The following is a 23,780-nucleotide window of genomic DNA, read 5'->3' on the forward strand; positions in this document are numbered from 1 at the left end:
GTGACCCCTCGTTCTCTCTCTCTCTTCCTGCCATGTACTGAATAAAAGTCTTCAGTGTTAATCCCATGCCCATCAATCAGGTCATATTTTTATTATAATATAAACACAGATGATACACCCTTTCAAAATTATCACTGAGTAATTCAACTCTTTGGTTTGTTTGGTTGCCTCCCCCCACCAGCACTTTTTAAAGAAGTCATCCTTTTATAGTGATTTCACCTCTTACTTACCACATAGCAAAAAAAAAAAAAAAAAAGCTTTTGTATTTCATCAGCTTGCTATCTCTCATAATTAGCTTGGACTCTCCTTACCTACATGTCATCCTTCTTGCCTGTGCCTTGTCCTACTCGTGGTCATGCTGATCACCTATTTCTTTATACTCCCTTTACAACTTTGTCTCTGACTACTGAGTAATGATGTTATTCATCTGTCTTAATTCCTACCTGATTTATCCTTCTGATTCTAGATGTACTGCTTCCTTCAGACACCCCCTTTACCATCTTCTGTGCACCACCACCACCTCTCTTCTTTCACTACGTGTTATTCCCGCTTCCTATGCAGGGTCCGCGTGTTACTTAGATGCGACTTCTTGTTAGTCCGACCTGTCGCCTAGTCTGCCGCTGGGGGGGGATGATATATTTTTGGCTATAGAAGCGTATGTTCACTGGGCCAGTTTGCTTGCCTGCAGGATGAAAAAAAGCCAGATAAACTGGCGGGAAAAACCCTACTGCCCGCGCTCAAGACCAGCTAACTTGGCTATGGCTGAGGAAGATCCTCAAGTTCCTCATGTCTTCGACGGGAATCGAACCCAGGACACTCCTTCCCCAGGCATATGGTTGTGAAGCACAAAGCCACCAGGCTAACCACGCGGACACCCCCACCATCTCTCTCTTCCTCCAAATTCTTATGCCTACCGAAAGTTGACTTCTCAGCTTATCATAATCACCTGCTTTGTAATTTCACATGTATCCCATCTTAACAGAAAATTCTGCATGTCTTGCACTCTCCCAGGTCAAGACTACATAAACAGTTTCCTCAAGTAGAAGATTCAAGCTAGATTGGATACTTAAGTTCTTTGATGCTATGACCAGATCTAGCACTTTGAACTTCGTGTTCCCTCCATTACATGCTGCCTGAGGTAATTATCTCTTAGCAGCTGTATAAATTCCATTTCCTTCCCTCTCTCTAACCATGCCTCTTCCCAATCTCTGTTCTCCTAGTTGAAATACTTCATAATAATAATTATTCAACGTTCACTCAGCGTGCTAATTATATATTTCATTCTGTTGGCTCTATCTCACACCAGGTAGCCTCAAATGAATTGTCCTCTGCTTCCTTGTCCTCCTGATGTACATGACTTTTTTTTTTTTTTTTTGGCTTCAGATTTTCTGCTATCATTAGTAGAACCCTTCTTGCCACCCTCTTCCTTACATCCTCTTAAGATACTATATTCTTTGCATTCTATTCCTGTGACTATATCATACTCGGTCAACCAAGTGTCACTAATGCCTATAACTTTTAGCCAAGTTGAGCTAACTATTTGCCCAAAACTCCCCTCCCTTATTCTGAATACTTCTGGTATTAGTAATACATAAGTTACAAAATGCCCTTCATCCTCCAACCTCCCTTACACCTGGTATTGCTTAACCTATGAAAATTAAGAACCGGATGTTACGCTTAGCATCATGTAATCATTTATTAACTTCGAGGTTGGCTGGAGCCATTTCCAACTGCCCTGAACATACTTGTTTTCTTAACTCTGCACTTCTTAATCAACAACACTTTCTCAAAACTTCTGGCACCCCAAATTTATTCAAATACAAACTATCCACTTATGTAAATCTTTCCTTCCATCAAAATCACTCCACACATTCATAAACTCCTCAACATTCCTCCTGCACATGTGCACTGACTCACTTACACTCATAGCTCAGTGTCTGAGCTGTCCTCTGTCATACCATGGCAAAAGACTGACAGCTTTTAATTTCTCACTCTTCCTTTTCACACGTACTAGCAACTCCTTTATATCTTCTTGCATACTGCATTTGTACCAGCTGAAAATAAATGCATCTTTCTCCTTCTCTATATGCATCCTTACTGCATGCATTTACTAACATCTTTAAATTTGTCACTAAGAATATGATTTCATCACATTCCTCATTCTTGTTATCGATGAATCACTATACAAAATTTGATCTTTCATGCTCTGCTTTTGCTCTACTGCAATTTCCCCCTTTGTTCACTTCTGTGTGTCATACCATCCAACCACTCATTCTTGTTTTGTTCTGTGGAGAATTCTACCTATGTGTACAATAACTTTTCCATTACCATCTAGTCATTCTCTTAATTTTCCACCATTTTATTCTTAGTCACTCATACCGCTTGTAACACCGGTCTCACCAATTGCATTATCATGCATTCCATCTTTCAGCTCCCCACTATCATTCTTATTACTCTTTTCATACTTCTGGCATTCGCTCATGAAACATTTATGGCAAACATACTCCTCAGTTTTGTTCTTCTCCTTCCATAAATCTCTCATTCTATGAAATGTATATGTTTTGCATGCTCTGTAGCGAACAAAATTACACACATTGAAATCGCCTGCCATTGTTTTGCGCATTGGTGCCATGATGCACAATGCAGCATATAATAAAATAAAAGCTTTGAAAAACCACAAAATCGAGCACACTACCCTTACAGTTTTTCAAACAAACATTCATAATAATGCAAAAAATAATGAGTTAATTATTGCTAAACTTTCAAAAAGAACTTATCTTTCTGAACCAAAAATCACCTATGTAGCACCAGATTGTCTTAGGTAATCATCTTAGGATATTTTGATATTAATGTGCAGATTGGAGAAGATATAACAGGAATAGAAAACCATTTAGGGCTATATGGTTTATGTCAAAGAAATAATGGACAAAGGTTATTAGGTTTTTGTATCAGAAATTATCTTGAAATTGGAAATAGCTAATTTGAGAAAAGACAGTTACACAATCTTCAGGCATAATAGGTTATTTTATCTTTGATAAAGAATGGAGTAGGAAATCATGAACATCAAAGTTTTTCAAAATGTTGCCTTAGATGGAAATCATAGGCTTCTTTTATAAAGCCACCTTTAATGTATGGAAAATAAATGTAGCAAGAAAAAAAACAGAGATAGAAAGCTAAGGCTGTCGATGTTGAAACAGACTGAACTCAAGCAACAATTTGAGTCTTGTATCAGGTGCAAGGCCATTAGTTAATTACATATAAAGCAGATCAGTGGGTAAAATTTTGAGATGTAATAGTAGAAATAGAATAAGAGGTGCATGTGTGGAAAATTGAAAGAGGAAAGGAAAAGAACATGCTAGTGGATTCATAGTTAATAAAGCAGTTAAGTTAAAAAAATAGTTTTTTGGAATTTCACAAAGACTAAATTAAACAAGTTTGATTTTAATGAACAAGAAAATGTATCAATATAAGAAATGAAAAGCTTTGATCTGCTTGACCTCACACTTTCTGTTGGAGCTATTGATAATGAAGAAAGAAGAGACTGAGTAGAGTGATATATTGCCATATTATTAAAATACTCTGGATCAGAGTATTTTAATAATGTATAGAGTATAGAGTATTTTAATAATGTATAGAGTATAGAGTATTTTAATAATGTATAGCTGTATGTACATGTAATGTACATTACATGTATATATTATTATACAGCTGTATGATAATGTAATGTACATGTCTGAAAGGAAATGTACAGGGTGTTTCACTCGTAGGAGGCCCCGAATTATCGTTTATTACAGATTATATACAAGATAGGCAAACATAATTGTGGTAGTACATACTGATCATATGTTCATGAATCACATGTGGATTTGCTTCGGCCCACAAACGCATATTCTGTGAATTGATGTACCCAGACAGGTGGAACCACGCTTCGTCTGAGAAAAATGTTACGTCCAGGATGTCATCGTTTTCAGCCACGAAGTCAGTTGCAGTATGACACCTTTGATGCGAAATCAGGCCCCTGCATTTCCTGCACTACGGATGCTTGATATGGATGCATGCTCCCTTTTTTTGCTGCTCTGTGGCAAGTCGAAGGTGACAAGCCAATTTCTTGGGACAGTTGTTGTAAGGACTGGCTTGGTGAGTTAAGCAATCTGTTATGCATATCCTTCACTGTTTCCTTAATCATTGCGGGGATGGCTACCCTCTGGACATTCACTAACGTGCCTGTTGTCAGTTTTTTCACCATCTTCTCTATCACAATTTTTTGACAGCACTGCAGCATTACACCACTTTCTGAAATTGAGCATGTAATCTTGAATGAACCTGTATTCCAATATGATTTGACCAAGAACACTTTTTACTCAATCACGTACATGTTTACCATGCTGAGACCGGCTGCAAACTGAGCTTATCAGGGTGTGGGGAACTCAACATCGGAAGTTGATGACAGTTCCTATGGCAGCTGCAATGTGGTGCCATGCAGGTGAGACATGCCGGAGCCTTTTGTATTTAAATGTCTTTTTCCATGTCAGTACTCCCATAGTTGCAACTGTCTTGTTTGTATATTATGTCTGTAATAAACAATAACTCGGGGCCTCCTACTAGTGAAACACTGTATGGAATATTGAGGTACTCAATGTGAAGTTAACAGCCTCTATGTACATGTAACCTAGTCACAAAGATAATTCATGTGCTTGGATAAATTATTAAAACAATAATATAGTTTCTTGTTTTAATTCTTTAAAACAAATAAATGATTAAAACAAGCAAATCAACTTTCTGCAGCTGTGGCAGATGCAGATTCTTCCAAGATGTTTCCATATCTGCTTCCAAAATGTTTCCATATCTGGCTGCAGTAGGATAGTCCTAAGCTGTCTAGGAGCATGATTTTTAAAATAGTCAGCCTGATAGATTTATCTAAATTGTAATCACACATGGATTTCTGACTCAGATTTTGCTTAACATGAAGCATATTAACTTTGTTGAACTGTTGTCTTGATACTTACCAATTAAAATGGAATTGAGTGCATGCACTCGACTCTGAATAAGGCAATTATCTTAGGTAGCTTTCAGCATTTGGTTTAAAAAATGTTTGCATTTAAAATATCAGCGTTCTTTTGTTAAACTGAATGATAAATATATTATAGCTGACCTGATTGGTGTTATTATTTATGTTGATTATAACAGTAACTGGCCTGGTTGGCAGAATAGTTAGTATATCTTCTCTCCAACCAAGAGGCCGAAGGTTCAAATCCCACTGTGGGCATGGATACTTGTGATTGTCTTTAGATGTGAGATGAATTTCATCACATGGTGTGAGACTACTGCCCTGTTTATTGGAGGCCTGAGGTGGCTTGAAAAAATTCCTTGTTTGGTTTCTCTTAGACCAGGATTTCCAGACTACTAAAAAATGAATAAAATATACAAAAAAAAAAAAAATAAATAAATAAAATCTTAATCCACCCATGATACTAATGTGCTATAGGTTTACAACTTTTTGTGGATGGGAGTCATAAAAAAAAATAGTTTTGCAGAATAATTTCACTTTAAGTATTTGCATTCAAATGCTATATGAATATACTCAGAATGCAAATTCTGAGTATATTCATGTAGCAATGTAAGATCTCGGATGTTACCTGTTTTTCTCTCTCTGTCAAATAGTTGCATTTGTTTTCAAGTTGGATTTGAGGTAATATTTCCATGATGAACATGTTTTGTCACATCATAATCAAGAATGAAGTAAACAAGCATCTGTAGCTGAGTTGCAAGCTAGTTGTCACTGTTTTCAGTTGTATTGCATTTGAATCCAGTTTACATAACATATATATATATATATATATATATTTTTTTTTTTTATAAAGAGATTTAATGACTAAAACCGAGAATAACTGTAAGGCTTTAATGATATAAAACACTACTAGTTTTGGCTTTTCAGCCTTCTTCGGATGACTTCTAAAAATAGGAAACAGCAATAAAAACACTGAAGTTTAAAATTGAGAAGCACAGGAAAATTGCAGTACATAATCGACATGAAAAAATGTTGTATTTACATTTACGTTGTTCTTTCAAACGTGGCATTGTTTGTTGAGTACGTAACTCTCGTGAACGCCAGTACTGAACAACATCAGAGTGGCTATCAGGGATGTTGTAGCTCAAATTGTTATTTAAATGTTCACGATTAAGGATGATTTCTCTGGACTCCACAATTTTTCTTTCAAACTCATCATTGCAGCGAAAGATGTTTTCGGATCTATCCCAGCAGACTGAATGACCCTGGTGTTCATCAGGATTGTTCGAGAAAATAACATGACTAGACAAGGCACTGGCATGTGTTCTTTTGTAAGAGATGCCTCTCTTGTGTTCCTCCACATGTAATTGAATTACGTATGGAGGACCACAAGCGAGACATCTGTAATTGAATTACATAATTCAATATTTCAATTCAATTCCTCCATACATAATTGAATTAAGTATGGAGGAACACGAGAGAGACATCTTACAAAAGAACACATGCCAGTGCCTTGTCTAGTCATGTTCTTTTCTCGAACAATCCTGATGATGAACACCAGAGTCATTCAGTCTGCTGGGATAGATCCAAAAACATCTTTCATTGCTATGATGAGTTTGAAAGAAAAATTGTGGAGTCCAGAGAAATCATCTTTAATCGTGAACATTTAAATAACAATTTGAGCTACAACATCCCTGATAGCCACTCTGCTGTTGTTCAGTACTGACGTTCACGAGAGTCTGCAGTCACGCACTCAACAAACAATGCCACGTTTGAAAGAACAACTTAAATGTAAATACGTTTTTTCTTGTTAATTATGGACTGCAATTTTCCTGTGCTTCTCAGTTTTAAACTTCAGTGTTTTTATTGCTGTTTCCTATTTTTAGAAGACACCTGAAGAAGGCTATGAAAAGCTGAAACTAGTAGTGTTTTATATCATTAAAGCCTTATAATTATTCTCGGTTTTAGTCATTAAATCTCTTTATAAAAATGTATCAAAACAACCGAGTCAATGTTCCTGAACGCATAGATATATATATATATATATATTAAAGATACCAAGCTATTTTAAACCTGGTTTTAATCCATTTCCCAAGTAAGCAAACAGACAAGTAAGCCAAGTTTGTGCCTGCATGTTGTGCAAGTCTGGGGTGACCCACACGTAGTGCAACTCATGGTAAAGGTGGAATAAGCTCTGATCACTATTCTTAATATTTATCCTTAATGCAAAGCACATCTCCTTGAGGAGATGTATGATGCTATGCATATACAAATGGTATGCTATGCATCAAATGGTAACTTGTTTTGATAAAATACTTATAAGTTCTATATTACTTAAACCTTGGTATTTCTAAGCCTTGCTCCCGCTGATGAGACCTCAGTAAAGGTCGAAACTGGTCTGGGTAGTGGCCCCTTGCCTTTAATGCATAGCATCATACATCTCCTCAAGGAGATGTGCTTTGCATTAAGGGTAAATATTAAGAATAGTGATCAGAGCTTATTCCACGTTTACCACGAGTTGCCTAAGGCTTGCACTACTTGCAGGCACAAACTTGACTTACTTGTCTGTTTGCTTGCTTGGGAAATGGATTAAAACCAGGTTTAAAATAGCTTGGTATCTTTAACGTATATTATACCCAAGGTAAAAAACTTTCTACATATATATATATATATATATATATATATATATACACACTCACATACAGGTAACCCTCGTATAACACGGATGTTAGGTTCCACAAAAATGGCGCGTTATATAAATCGCGTTATGTGAGACTCAGATCACATAGAAAAAGTAGAGTTAGGTTCCGAAATCGTTTTTTTTTTTCTTTAAAGATTATATAAACAATGAAATATTCAACAAAAATATGTTTTTATTTAATTCAGGTAATTCATGTAAGTTAAGAACACATATAAACTATGAAACAAATACATAGTGTAAAATTACAAAAAATTATAAATTATACATAAACTTCATTGCACATAATATATAAATGTTTTAAGCAAAATAAAATAAAGTGTATATTTTTATCATCATCGCTCTCTTCAAAAGTAACATTTCATAGATGTTCTTTATTTATGAGTGGCCGGACGTCACCATCACTTGAAATCTCTTGGACATCATTTGTGTAATTCTCATTGCATACTTTGGCTGGTTTAGTTATCAAGAAGTCAGTAATAAGACATTGCTTACCACTATGCTGCAATTTTTTATTAAGTTCATAATATGGAGCTAAACAAATATCCAATTGTCTTGTGAATTTTCTGGAGCGCTCCATTGAGAGATCATTATCCATAAAATAACTTTCTTCCCAAGTCCAATCCTTCTGCTAATTTCTTTAAACTGAATTCTTTAATTCTGAATTCATCACAATTAGAATCTTTGGCAGAACTTTCCCTGCCATTTGGTTCGATGTCATCTATTAATTGCACCAGTTCCTCCTCATTTAAATCTATTTCCCCATCAATTAATTCACTATTGAAGAGATTGATGCACTTATGAAGTTCACGAAGGTTGAGCCTCATGTGCTGATCGAAACCGAATATATCTTCAGTCTTATTCAATTGTTACCTTGGCAGTTTACAGTGGGTGTGGGTTTATCCGTATTAACAAACGTGTATATTGAAAGTGCTCTAAGTGGCCATTACTATAAAAAATGCTTTTTTTACCATAAAAAAAGCATTACATATTGTATGTAACTCACCAAAAAATACAGTGCTCAGCTTGAGATTAACACACTTATGATTTTTAATGCACTTTCCTGGCAGAAAACGAAGACAATTTTCAACGATAAATACTTTATATGGTAAACAGTTGACATACATGCGTGCTCAAGGGTATTTCCCCTAATATAAATTTGCTGCTTATAACTACATGTGCACTACAGGCAGATGTAAATTTAACGAAGTTGAAAAATATACGGAAAGATAAAGGGTTACTACAGTTTGTAGACAGTCTTATATCGAAACCGCGTTGTATAAGTACCGCGTTCAACAAGGGTTACTACAATTTGTAGACCGCGTTATATCGAAACCGCTTTATATAAGTACCGCGTTATACGAGGGTTGTATATATATATATATATGCTTATTAATTTAATTTAAATGACTTAACACTGAGATAAAAAATAAGGTTTAATGAGGACACTACTAGTTTTGTTGGTAATCCAACTTCTTCAGGTGTCAAAAATACAAAGAAATATATAAAATAATCTTACAGAAACACCACATATTAACAACAAACGATTTACTAAAAACTGTAGTACAGTTTAAATTGAAGTCCGCACTACAGTTCCAGCTGTATGTTCATGTGTGTGCGTGTGAAATCGCGAGAACGCCAGCACTGGATAGCGCTGTGTGAATCTGGCAAGCTGTAGCTGAGGCTGCTATTCATGTGGGTTGAATCCAGGATAATTTCTTTTGACTCAAGAATACGTCTTTCAAGTTCATCATAACGTTTGTGAATATTAGAAGTTTGAGGCCAGTCTATTTGATGTTGGCGGCATTCATCAGAGTTTATGGAGAACAAGACGGTGGCTGGCGAGAGCGCTGGCTGCTTTGATTATGTTATAAGAAATGTCTTTTGTGCTCCTCAACACGGAGAAGGATAGATTTATCAGTCTGTCCGTAGTAAGACTGAAATGTTTTGAAGACTGGTAAAAAGGTGTCAACCCTTACTATTAAAATACTCTAAATTAGAAACTTTAGCCTCTATATACAAGTAGCCCAGTCACAAAGATACTTCATGTACAAATATTGTTTGAGGACAGTAAGCAACTTCGGATGGCTATAGCAGAATGATTAATATCATGTGGTGCAGTGACGAGAATCTGCTAATTTTTAAATGGGTTAATTACAAATCTGCAACTGTTCTTATACAACTGTGTTACAAAATTATATGCAAAATTTTGAGATAACTGTAGCAAGTTTTTCCACTGGTATTAGTATTATATATTATATTTAAGAAGAAATTTTTTGTTTTCATTCATGTTGTATCCTATTGCAAGCATATGTAAGTATTCTGTGATTAAAAATTCACATGCAGCTGATTTTGCCAAATTGCTTTAAATATACTGTGATGTAAAGCACACATTTTAGAAGTGTATATTTTATAATTAATGCATGAATTATCCCCAGACTAGTTTTAATCTTGATTGATATCTCATTAATGGACCTTTCATTAATGTAAGAATATTATTTCCTTCCAGGTGTGCTATATTTATATAAAAGCAACTTAGTGAGTTTTTAATGTTACAATCATTTCATAGTGTATAGTAAAACTGAAGTTGCACAGTTTCTTTTTTTTTTTTGTACTACTGACATGGTGTTACTTTAGTAAAGGTTGAAACTGGCTCGAAACTTGACTCACTATAATGTAAAACCGTATTCAGTTTTTACAAAATATTATGCATTCAGCACATAGAAAGCCTGTTGTGAAGATCCTTCATGTCCAAAGTGATTGTTTGCATATGCTGACATGAAGAAAAAAAAAAAAGTGAAAATTGAAAATGAATGATAGGGTAAATGGTGGGTGTACAAGCTCCAGAAGACAATAATGGATAGTGGTAATCAATAATGGTAATAGCGATTGGTTCTTTGAATGATACCAGCAAGTTGTGTATGATAGGGCATTGTCTCAAACAGAAATCAACCATGGTGTGCCTCAGGGTTCTGTTCTTAGGACCCTATTGTTTAACTTATTTGTTAATGATATCTGTTATCTATTTGTTAATGGATTAAGAGATTGGGGATCTTTGATTGCTTGCTGGCAATGCAGATTTTGGGGGAAAATATAAGGAGTGCTGCTGATGTTAATTTCCTTAAGGAATATTTGAATAGACCTAGCTTGAACAAATGAGGGGGCGGTTATAGTTTTAATAAATGCAAGATGCTATACTGTGGATTGCAGAAACATAAGGCTTTGTTGATGGAACGGTGCTTCAGGAAGTGGATGTGATTTTGGAGTAATAGATGATAGTGGATTGAAGTTCAGAGGGCACATTGCAAGTGTTTCAAAGACCACACATTACATTTTTGCTATGGAATATATTGATAAGAGGTGAGGGAATATAAATCGGTGTTTAGACAGGACGAAAATTGGTGGTATGATAATGATGCTAAGTTAGTGAGAAAGATTTTACCAGATTAACATAAAGGGAATTATAAAAAGAGGGGAACAATAAGAGGCCATTCCTTGAAGTTGGTAAACGTGGTATATGAAGATGAAAAATCTTCATATAATATGTTGGGAGTGTAAATCAATGTACTGTTCAATACCTGGACATGTTACTAGTTGACCTCCCATGATGAGTCCCCTGACGTCACAGAAGTTGCTGTAATAACAACAAGAAGATATAATTGCTTATCCAGCATAATTTGGCATTCTAAATTTAAAAAAAAAAAAGTTAAAATATAAAATGTAACTTTGTTGTTGCTATGTGCAGTTCAATAAATTTGAAAAATTAGCTTATTTAATTGTTAGATCAGCACTAGTTTGTGGAACCAGTGTTTGGGAACTACTGTTATAATATGGATATATAACTGAGCCTTAAACTTATTTTATAGATTTATTTATTTAGGTTTTTATTTATTTATTTTTTGTGTTTGGATTTTAGGAAAAATCTGTTCATATGAATTCAAGTGGAATTCTTCATAAAGCAGATGGAGAGAACCCCAGAAATTCTGGGGAAGGTAGTAGAAATGGAGATGTAGGTGAAGAAGAAGAAGCTGGAGATGCACAAGATGAAGAATCTTCATCTCTTTCTCTGTTAGCTGTTGAAGAAGAGTTGAACAATTTTCGCCAGCAGTGGCAAAAAGAATTAGAGCCATCACCTTGTAGAGAAGATATTTCAAAAAGTATTTTGGATGAAAGTTGCAACAATGTGGGAGCAAGAGAGAAGGCAGAACGAAAGAAAGAAGATCAGGTAAGACACTCCCCCCCCTTTAATTTATTATTACTATTATTATTATGGGCAATTCCAAGGAGTCCTTAGACTCATCGAGGGAGGCCCTAAACATCATGTCAACAACTATTCAGCTTCCACACAGTATCTATCATACCTTGCCTTGAACCCACTCACAGTAATGGCACCCACAACAGACTCTGGCAACTTATTCCACTCATTCACCATTCTCCATGCAAAAAAACTAGTTCTAACACCTTTGCTAACCACACTCTTGCCCAGTTTCCATGGATGCCCCCCCCCCTAGTCCTCCCACCACCAGACCTGTTCTGAAAAATATCCTATAAATTAATCTTATAGAAACCCTTCAGTAATTTGAATGTCTCAATCATATCACCCCTCTTCTGCCTGTCAACCAATGTCTGCAACCCACAAATCTTCAACCTGTTCTGATAAGGTTCATTCCATAGACCTGCTATCACCTTGAACTCGCCTCTGGATCCTCTCTACCTCCTCCTCATCAAGAAGAAACCCTGGCGCCCAGATCTGGGCACAGTAGTCAAGATGGGGTCTTATCAAGGCTCGATACAGAGGAACAATAACTTGCTTGTCTCTGCCCATCAAAGTATTCTTCAGTAACCAAGTGATTTGATGAGCTGATTTAGCCACTTTTGCAATGTGCCCCCTAAACTTCAACTCCCTATCCACCAACACCCCCATATCCCTGGCTTCGTCAATTTTCTGGAGTACAGTTCCACCATTGTGGTATACTGCTGCTAATCTTTTCACCCCAAAATGCATAACCTTACACTTTGACATATTAAATTGACATCCAATCTCCTTAGCCCAGTCCCCGAATCTATCCAAATCATCTTGCAAAATTTTGACATCATGTGAATTCACTATTGCTCTTCCTATTCATTTGTTTGCATCATCAGCAAACAAATGAATAGTTCCTCTCAGATCCTTTCCAATATCATTAATGAAGAAATTAAATAGTAGTGGTCCAAGAACAGAACCCTGCAGCACACCACTAATCACAGGCCGTCTTTTGGACTCCACTCCTGAATAAACTACTCTCTGATATTTTTCCGTCAACCACCCTCCTATCCATCTCACCAACCCTATATCCATCCCCGTATACTGCAGTTTGCTGATTAGAATTCCATGTGGTATCCTGTCAAAAGCCTTAGCAAGGTCCAGCAGTATGACTGTAAACCCATTACCCTTATCCAGCTCAGCCGTCACTGTGTTATAAAACGTGAGCAAGTTAGTGAGGCATGATCTATTCTTCACATAACCATGCTGTCCCCCATACAGTATCCCGTTATCCATTCCTGTATTCTTCTCTTGACTACCTTCTCCAAAACCTTGACAACAACTCCTGATATGCTGATCAGTCAATAATTTGCAACAGCAGTCTTGAAACCTCCCTTATGCAGTTGTACTATTTCCCCCCTCTTTCCACCCCCCCCTGGGACTAACCCAGATCCGAGACTCAATTAAACAAAATGGTCACGGGCACTGACAATTCTTTTGCCGCTTCACGTAAGACCCGAGCTTGTATACTATCCAAACCCACAGATGTATTCACATTAAGGTTTTGTAATATACTATTCACCTCCATTTCATTCACCTCAATTCCCATATAACCTGTTGGATCTTTCATTCCTGCAATATCACCACCTGAATGATATACTCTTGCAAAGTACTCGCTCAGTAATTAATTTGGTTACCTCCCTACCATCAGCATTCCTTAAAATCATTCTGGCGTATACATTTTTTCTTTTACTTGCAGCATATCGAAAAAAACTGTTTGGGATTCTCTTTAGCTTGTGTGGCTAATTTCCTTTCATAATCAGCTTTTTCTTTCCTTATCACACTCATTACCTTTCTGGCCTGTGCTTTATATTGTTCGTGTGCCTGGAGGTCACCTTTCTCCTTAAATTCCCTCCACAGTTGTTTCTTTTTTTTGCAGCTCAAGCTTAATGCTTTTATTCATCCATTTAACCCCTACTTGATTTACTATCCGGACTCTAGGTATACAGTCAGCCATTACCTCCTTCAAACACTCCTTTACCACTTCCCATGCACTATCAACCTCCAGCCCTTGCAGTTTTACATGCCATGGCACTGAACCAAGCAATCTCCTGAGCATGTCATACTCACCAGCCCGGTACTTCCAAATGTATCCTTTCTTAATGGAAAATTCCATACTTTTGGCCACCTCCCAGGTGAAAACTAAAACCTTATGGTCACTCTCACCAATTGGTGGTGAAGTGGTCATATTCATCACAATCAAATTCTCAGATGCAATTACTAGGTCAAGCACTCTCGAACCCCTAGTATATTCCATTACATACTGTCTCAGGTAATTATCCCTTAATAATTGCATAAAATCCAATTCCTTCCTCTCATGTGTCCTCTCCTTCCAATCAATGTTACCATAGTTGAAACCCCTCATAATAATTACCCTCCTTCCACTCATTGCATCTATTTGTCTATGCATACTATCTCCACCATCTATTCCATCACTTGGTCTATAGCAGCACCCAACTGTATATTTTGTTCTGCTTGTCTCAATCTCACACCAAATAGCCTCAAGTGTGCTCTCTTCACTATCCTGCACTTCAACTTCAATTCTCCTTGGCTGCAGTTCATCAGCTATCATCAATAACACTCCCCCCCCATTTTTTTCTCTCTGTCCCTTCTTAACACACTATACCTTCACATTCTATCCCACTAGCTATATCATCTTCTGTCAGCCATGTCTCACTAATGCCAATAACTATAATAAATTTAGTTTAATCCTTTATCCAAGTGTAAGCAAACAAAGTTTGCGCCTGAAAATATCTTCAGGACTGAGGTAAGGTGGTGCAACACCAGACTACTCCAAGCAAAGGTGGACCAAGCGCTCATCACTCCTTGTCTCAGTATCTCCTATAATGCAAAGCACATTTCCTTGTGGACATGTATACTGCTATGCATTAAGGGAAGGGCCACTACCCAGACCGGTTTCGACCTTTATTGAGGTCTCGTCTGTGGGAAGCAGACCCAAACGTGGAGATACTAAGGCAGAAGCAATAGGAGAGGTCATATTTACCTATACAAGTTGCCAACAGGTGTACCACCTTATTATTGAATTACTCTGGATTTAGAGAAAGATGTTGGAAGTTTATTTTGCACTTGGTTAGACTATAATAAATTTAGTTTAATCCTTTATCCAAGTGTAAGACCGGTTTCGACCTTTATTGAGGTCTCGTCTGTGGGAAGCAGACCCAAACGTGGAGATACTAAGGCAGAAGCAATAGGAGAGGTCATATTTACCTATACAAGTTGCCAACAGGTGTACCACCTTATTATTGAATTACTCTGGATTTAGAGAAAGATGTTGGAAGTTTATTTTGCACTTGGTTAGACTATAATAAATTTAGTTTAATCCTTTATCCAAGTGTAAGACCGGTTTCGACCTTTATTGAGGTCTCGTCTGTGGGAAGCAGACCCAAACGTGGAGATACTAAGGCAGAAGCAATAGGAGAGGTCATATTTACCTATACAAGTTGCCAACAGGTGTACCACCTTATTATTGAATTACTCTGGATTTAGAGAAAGATGTTGGAAGTTTATTTTGCACTTGGTTAGACTATAATAAATTTAGTTTAATCCTTTATCCAAGTGTAAGCAAACAAAGTTTGTGCCTGAAAATATCTTTTGAGGTCTGGCTAGTGGCCCTTCCCTTAATGCATAGCAGTATACATGTCCGCAAGGAGATGTGCTTTGTATTATTGGAGATACTGAGACATGGAGTGATGAGAGCTTGGTCCACCTTTGCTTGGAGTTGCCTGGTGTTGCACCACCTTACCTCAGTCCTGAAGATATTTTCAGGTGCAAACTTTGTTTGCTTACACTTGGATAAAGGACTAAATTTATTATAGTCTAACCAAGTGCAAAATAAACTTCCAAAATGCCAATAACCTGTGGCCAGGAAGAGCCAACCAAGGCCAAAAATTCTTCCTTCTTGTTCCTAATACTCCTGGCATTAGTATACATGAAGTGCAGAAGCCTGTTAGTCTCACCCCTATCTCGATGCCCTATACTAACTATCCCATTTTGATTTGTTGTTCTCCGTACTAGCTCAGGCATATTATTCACATTCTTACACTCAACTGCTTCATTGATGTCTGCATATGCCCCCCCCCCCCCCCCCAATTTGTCACATGATCTGAAAGTCATTGAAATGTAGAGTAAGAATTTACTCACAATATAGATAACTTATCTCTCAGTGTATAATTATTATTTTTAATTAAATGAAAATGCATGTTTTAACTAATTCTGTTTGCAGCGCAATATCAGCTGAAGTCAGCTTTCTTTTGAGTAAAGATATGCCTCTATGTTTTTGATGTTGCATCTGTCAGGCAAAATGTATATCACTCTTGGTTTAGTCAAGTTTCTTTACACACACACACACATACCATTTTGATACATGAAAAGTACTGCTAAAACTTTAGCACATCAGAGCTGTATGTGTGGGGGCAAGTGGTTAAGGAACAAGAAGGAACTGTTGATATGATTCTTGAACAGCTTTAGGTTGTAGTCTTTGGGAAAAACAGTGTGAAGAAGGAAGAGAAGACAAAGATTCTATCTACCTCTGCTTCCAGGACAGAGGTATATGGAATCAAAGGGGGGGGGGTTGTGAGGAATTGAGTAGTTTGAGCTGGATATTAAATGGATGTTGGTTGGCTTGGACTCTTACAAGCAGTATTTGAGTAGAGGAATGTTAGTGACCAGTTCAGCCAACCATTGCCCATGAAAATATAGAAAAGGCAAAGAACATCTGTGATAAGAAGATTGGAGTAAGTCATTGAGAATGGAGAGGCATATATTACCTTATTTCTCTCTTCTTGATAGCATCAAGCATTTTTATAGAAGTTTTTTTGTGCACAAACCCAAATGTGAAAACACAATTTTAAGATGTAGATTTAGGAGTTATAGAGCAACAATTGTGTTATCTGGTATAGAAAAAGACATCAACTTTTTTGGAGTCTGAGAAGGTTACTGATGTGATGTGCTTGTGGTCGAACAGTTAAAGGTGTAAGTTAACTAAAGTAGAGAATCTGATCCAGGTAGTATCATGAAGTGAATTTTTGTGAAAAATAAGACAAAACTAGTTTTAATAATGATGGGAGCTTTGAATGCTTGAGGACTCCAGATTGTCAAATGAAGAAGAGAAATTGGGTATACTTTCATCAGCAAACTCTGGATAGGATTTGTGGTTAGTGGAACATGGTTATCTATGTATAGAAAGAAGAGCATGGGCAAAATTACAGAACCCTAGGATTTGCTGTCAGTGGGGAAATCTGAAGAGAGGAATGCATCTACTTATGACGTGAATATCCAGAAAGGAAACTGGCAGTTGTTTGAAAAGCATGTAGACCATAGAATGATAGCTTGGTAAGCAGGCCTCTATGCCAACCTCATTTAATGTTTTTGAAATGTCAAGAGCAACTGCATGAATATCTCCAAATCTCTGTAATGGTTCAGGTCTGAGAATAGTGGAGTCTGCATTGATGATTGCTTTGCTAATTGGTGTGGGCCTCCAGGTGAAGGTTTGGTCGGTTTATCAACTGGGAAATGGGCAGCAGATTGGCTGGCTGGCTGGCTGACTTTTATTGCATTTCTTTAGAATAGGTTATTATAAGCTTACATCTGTGCTGTAGGATAGAATGCTGAGTGAGCTGGAAACATTGTAAAGACAATATAGAATGACTTTTAATAATGGATGACAAATCTGGAGTGCTATTTTGTGGATAAATACCATCAGGATCAGAAAACATCTTTCTGGGTATTCAGAATTTTTCAAATTTCTTTCAGAGGTAAAATACCTGAAAAAGCATGCAGTGAATTTGGCATAGTTGGAGGTGATTTACCTGTAGTTGTCTGTGCAGGTGTTGGAGGAAAAGTAAGATTGGAAGGATTAGCTGGTTGGAAAGGACAATGATTATAGTGGTGATACTTTTAATTGGTTTCTTTCAGGAGGCAGTTATCACTCTATTTTTTGTTTTCTATGATGCTGAATACTTGTAATGAAGTAGTATTAGTTCTTTTATGCTATGTTTGATAACTAGTATTACTTATCAAATGAGTGCAAGCTGCTGTTTGCTATTTCAGGCTAGCTTTTTCTCAGGCTAGAATCATTTTTTGCTTCTATTAGCATCATGTTCTATAATCACAGCAGCTGTATTGTCTAAGTAAGTCTAATAGTGAAGGTACAGGTAGATTAGGCACATTAACCACATTTATTCTATGAAGACTTACTTTGGAAAATCCTTTTCTGTTTAGTGAAGGTACAAGTAGATTAGGCACGTTAACTACAGTCCATGTACGAACACGGGAAAAACAAGTTTTTCCATGTTCATACATGGACTGTGGTTAATGTGTTTCAATGGATTTGGGTAGAAGAGAGAGAGGAAATTATTAATGATAGTTCTAATGAACCATTTACCATTGAAATATTTATAGAAGATGCATGCAGTAGATACTAGATGCTTGTGTGAGAGTGGTTGGGTGAGTTTGAGCAGTCAGTCAGTCTGAATGCTCTCTTCTGTACATTGAGTATTTTTAGGGATTTCTTAGGGACACTTCCTCAGATGTGTGAACAATACTCGATGAAATGAATGGGCAGATTTGTACAGGGTTAATAGTCATTTGGGGTAAAGTAATGCCTTGAACAAAATAGGAATCCTAATTTTTTCGATTATAATGTGTTTATGCCAAGTGAGTCTTGATGTCAAGGTAATCGCAAGGTGAGAGATCTCATCTTTCCTAGAGATTTGGATGTGGTCAAAGGTAACTTGGGATAATATGGTTCTTTTTTGTGGAAAGTAAGGCAAAACTGTATTTTGCAGGCGTTAAAATTGACAAGGTTATTTGATCCCATCGAAGAATGGTTTGGAGGATCAGATGGAAATAGCCTACATTTGAACTAAAATCATGTAACATGTATTAGTGAAGTGAATATGGAGGGTTTTTGAGATATTTGCTTTTTCTTTCATGTACTGTTTTTCTCTTTGCTTTCTTTTTTCTTTATTCTTTATTTTTTCATGGTTCTTAGAATTAAGTTAAAGTTGAAATGGTGTTGAATGAGGGATATAGAATATGTACTTTACAGTGTCCCAACTTATGATTATCAGACTCCTTCCAGGCACACATGACAGATTAATGGACAAAATATGGTTGTTGACCTAGTAGCTTAGTAACAATGCACTGTCTTGTGTGTGTGTGCGTGTGTGTGCGCGCGTGTGTGCAAAAGCTATGTAAGCTATATTCTCAAAAGAAGAAATGATGGATCTCTGCATTTCTAACATAACTTTGAAAACGTTATTCATATTACATGTTGGAAGAAATGGAAAGAAGTAAACCAAGCCTCTTAGTCCAAACATAATTTTTGGCTACATCAAATTTGTGCTAATTAGATTGGTGATATTAACATTAATCAGTGAAGTTCATCTATCATCTAGGTTCAGAAATGGTTACTTGAGGATTAAATCATGTTATTGGGAAGAGATTGCAGGATGGCAGAGAACTGACTGAAACTTCTCTAATGCTCATTCCTCACTTTCTTGAAATGCACCCTGTTGGTAGGTACTTATTTGGATACTGTTTGAATTGACTGACAATTTGGAATTCAGCCAATCAGTTTTGTATTCTGTATTAAAACAAAATTTAGCAAACGGAACAGTGTCACCTTCAACAGAACTGAAAATAGGAACAATCACTATATGCATCAAAGAAATTAGACTTAGCAGAGGAAATAAAGCAATACCCAATCATCATAACTGAACTTATTGAGATGAAGAAGACCAAAATAGTTATTTTTAAATAATCATTAAATTTATTCAGGGCCATAGGGATCAGTAAGGGCAGAAGAGTAGCTATGGTATTTAACACCAGACATGGTGATAAGTTTGTTGAAATGGGAGATGGTGTAATTAGAGAAATGTAGGTAAATGAAACATATGGTAATGCACTTTTATGCTTTTTTACTGAAGTATCAAAGAAGTAGAGAAATTCTTTGATTCATATGAAAGAGCAGCTGATATGACCAGCAAAAAAACTTGTTCTTGTCAGAGACTTAGCAAATAGGAAATGATTTCTGAACTTGCAGAAATGCTCTGAGAACTGGGTAAAAGGCCAGAATTACAATAATGGTCAATACCTATTGGAATTCTGCTATGTACATGGACTATTCATTATTAGAACTATGACAGAGTTCAAAGGTATGCATAAGTTCATGTGGACATAACATAAAAACAAGAGTCTTATTTGATTATATTATATCACTATTCACAATGATATCTTCAGACTGGTCCGGCATGCAATACTGAATATTGACTTTGAAATAGGAAGTGATTACTGCTATCTAATTCTCAGCAGACTAATAATGAGTTTCATGATGAAAAGAGAAAGTTTTAAGTATGTGCTAAAAAAAAAAAAAAAAAAATAAAAGCTTGAACTATTTTCAGAGGCAATAAGTTCAGACTAAAATATTATTATTACATAACACCTCCAGAGAGTCCAAGGACTCATCAAGGGAGGGCACCTGTTCTACAGTTCTCTTTCTCCACCACTGAATCCACCAACTACAACGAACCGCAACATTATCACCTCCAACAACGCCATCTACCGCCCAACATCACCACTAGTATTTTCAATGACAATCACAAACATCCATGCCACTTGCAAATATGCAAGTAATAAAACAAACTGAAAATATTAACAAACAAGAACCAAGAATATTAGAAACCAGGAAGATAGTCTGACAACAACATTGTTGGATGTAGGTAAAGTTAGCATGTAATGAAATTATTGCAGAAAGAGGAAAAACTAATACTGTCATAAACTTAAAAAAAATAGCAGTCCAAGAATAGAATTATATATTTTTTGGCTAGTAAGTTAGTGAGTGGCATTGGCAGATATAGAGAAACATTTAAGAAAACTAAGTTAGTATAAAAGTAGCTAAGTTCCAAGGTCATGGGAAGATTTTTGCAATGTGGGGTATCTGATGACTTTCAGATATATCACATTTTATTTATTTATTTTTATGAATTAGATAACTTTTATTAAGTAATCTTTAAAAAAAAAAGATTAGAAATTGGGATAAGTAAATGTACATTTCTTCCCTCCCACCCATTTACCATGATGTAATAGTTTCTTTTAATGCTCTGTCACAAAATTTAATTTAGCATTATAATTTAACCTCCCCCTCCCCCCTACCGGCCATGACATCTCTAGACGTCCAGATTAATCTGGATATAATTCTGTAACACCTGTTGAAAAACATGGATAAGAAGTGCAATTTGGTCTCATCATTTCATCCACCTCGGCCGGTAAGGAGGTTAATTTTTCTTTGTCTCCACAAAGAGAATAAAGAATTAATGTTGATAAACTAGTTCAAAAAATGTTATTAAAACACTTTTGTAACTTTTGTATATTACAAAGTATCGCAGAACTTCAGTAACGTTTCGTAATGGCAACGGAGACAATGTATGAAGTAAAGAAATTTTTAAGTTCAAAAACTGCATGACATTTTGGCCAACAGATATCAAGAAAAGTTTAATATGTATAATAAAAGCATTTTTTTTTACCTGAAAGTTTATTTTACATGTTGTTTCTTCCTACCATTCAAGAAAAGTGCCACTAAGTTATACCCATAGTTTGAAGCTTGTGCACATATGGGCAGAATTTTGAGGCATCAGCACAGCTAAAGAACATGCTGTTGTTTAGATAACTGTGGAGATTGGAAAGAGAATATGAGTTCTATTTAGAGAGTAGAAAAAGTTTATAGGAATGTTAACTGTTTTAGCAAGATGGATTTATTGGATCTATGGTCCTTTTTCTCTTTGTCAAATTTGCAACGAAGTTTCTGCATTATCATCATCATCAAATTCCTGCCATGTACCCTCAAGGGGTGTACAGGATATGATAGTACTACATGAAAAAAATTACATCATTACTAACTTCCTATCTACAATTTTTCTCCAAATCAGTGTGTTACTTGTTAAGACTCCAACATTATCAGATCTTATATTTCTATCGTCTAAGGCACTTTGTACCGTATCAATCCACCTATATCTTGGTCTTCCTCTGGGTTGTTTTCATGCCAACCTGGCAGAGAACACTTGTTTTGCTAATCTTTCTTCGCCCATTCTGTTTAAGTGACCATACCACCTGAGATTAGCTCTGCTAATGCATTCCTGGATGCTGACAATGTCAAGTTCTTTCCTAATATCCTCGTTTTTAATATGATATTGCCATTGATGCCATCTGTTCACGCATATAATCTTTCTCAGGACTCTCATATCTGCGGTCTCTAGTCTTTGGTCAAGTGTTTTACTTCTGACCCAGCTCTCAGATCCATAAGTTAAAACTGGTTTGAACACTGTCTTGTATACAGCTAATTTAATGTTCCGACTAATTTCTCTCTTATTCCATATGATTTTATTCAATTGACTTTCCACCATACCAGCTTTGCTGATTCTGTTGTCAATTTCTATATTTAATTTACCATCTTCAGTAAAAATCGTGCCTAAGTAGCTGAAATGTTTTACTTGTTCCACAGGCTCTCCATTCACAACACAGTTGACCTTTTCAATGATTCTGCCTATTTTCATTGTCTTTGTCTTTTTATTGCTGATCTTCATACCGTATCTATTACAACAGCTATTCAATTTAGTCAGAGAATCTTGCAGACTTGTAGCGGATTTATTTAGAAGTATAACATCATCCGCATAAAGCAAAGAGCTGACATTAACATCTCCAATTTTGATATCATGTTTAATACCACTTTCCTTCATAATGTGATCCATATAGATAATGAATAACAGAGGGGATAATGTAAATCCTTGTCTCACACCAGATTTAACATTAAACCATCTTCCTGTACTTCCCTTCAATTCTAACTACTGATTTACAACTCAAATAAAGACTAAGTATTGCATGATATAATGCCCCATTGAAACCATATAACTGCAGCGTATTGAATAGCTTCTCTCTTGGCACCTTGTCATATGCCTTTTCCAAATCGACAAAACTTAAATACAGATCTTTGTTATATTCCCATGCTTTCTCGACTATTTGTCGTAAAGTGAAGATCTGATCTTGACAGCCTCTATTTGGCCTGAATCCAGCTTGTTCTTCACCAAGCTTTTCTTCCACAATTCTTCTCAACCGTTTCTCAAGTATACTTGCATAGATCTTACCAGGAACACTCAGTAGGGAAATACCTCTGTAATTCTCACATTCAGTTTTATTTCCCTTTTTATATATGGGTACTATGAGAGCTCTACTCCAATCATCGGGAATTTGTCCCTCTGTCCAGGCTTTCCGAACTATGCAGTGCAGCCACTGTAAGACTCTTATACCACCATACTTCAGCATTTCTGGTCGAATATCATCTACTCCAGCTGCCCTTCCACATTTCAAGCCTTTGATGGCTTTTTCTACTTCAAGTATGGATATGTATTCCTGACTGCATGCCTGGTCAGTGTTTTTTCCCACTGTGCTGTCATCACTGCTTGTTTCATTTAGCAGTTTTTCAAAGTAATTACTCTATACCTCAAGGATATCATTTTCTCCTGTTTTCATGTCACCTTTATCATCTCTAACTCCTTTTACAGCAGTCTTTCCTTCATTCTTAAGCTTCTTCAACAACCTCCAGAATATTTTGCCACCTTCTTGATATTTATTTTCTATATTCTTGCCAAAGTCCTCCCATGACTTCTGTTTAGCTAGTTTTACACAGTATTTAGCATTCTTGCATTTGTCTCTGTATTCTCTAAGAGCACAAGCTGACTTATTTGACAGGAACTTTT

At 36.3% G+C, this 23,780-nt stretch overlaps 1 protein-coding gene across 1 annotated transcript in view; it reads left to right on the forward strand.

Annotated features, from left to right (window-relative positions):
* Positions 1–23,780, forward strand: part of LOC150107459 (F-box only protein 9) — a 310,233-nt gene that overhangs the window by 14,632 nt on the left and 271,821 nt on the right. The window contains exon 3 of the mRNA XM_090392105.1: positions 11,623–11,931. Coding sequence (XP_090248231.1) covers positions 11,623–11,931 — 309 coding nt within the window. The remainder of the gene's footprint in view (positions 1–11,622; positions 11,932–23,780) is intronic.

This window comes from Typopeltis vanoorti, chromosome 4 (assembly GCF_054136105.1).
Source record: "Typopeltis vanoorti isolate ZY-2024b chromosome 4, IOZ_Tvanoo_1.0, whole genome shotgun sequence".
NCBI classification, from domain to species: domain Eukaryota; kingdom Metazoa; phylum Arthropoda; class Arachnida; order Uropygi; family Thelyphonidae; genus Typopeltis; species Typopeltis vanoorti.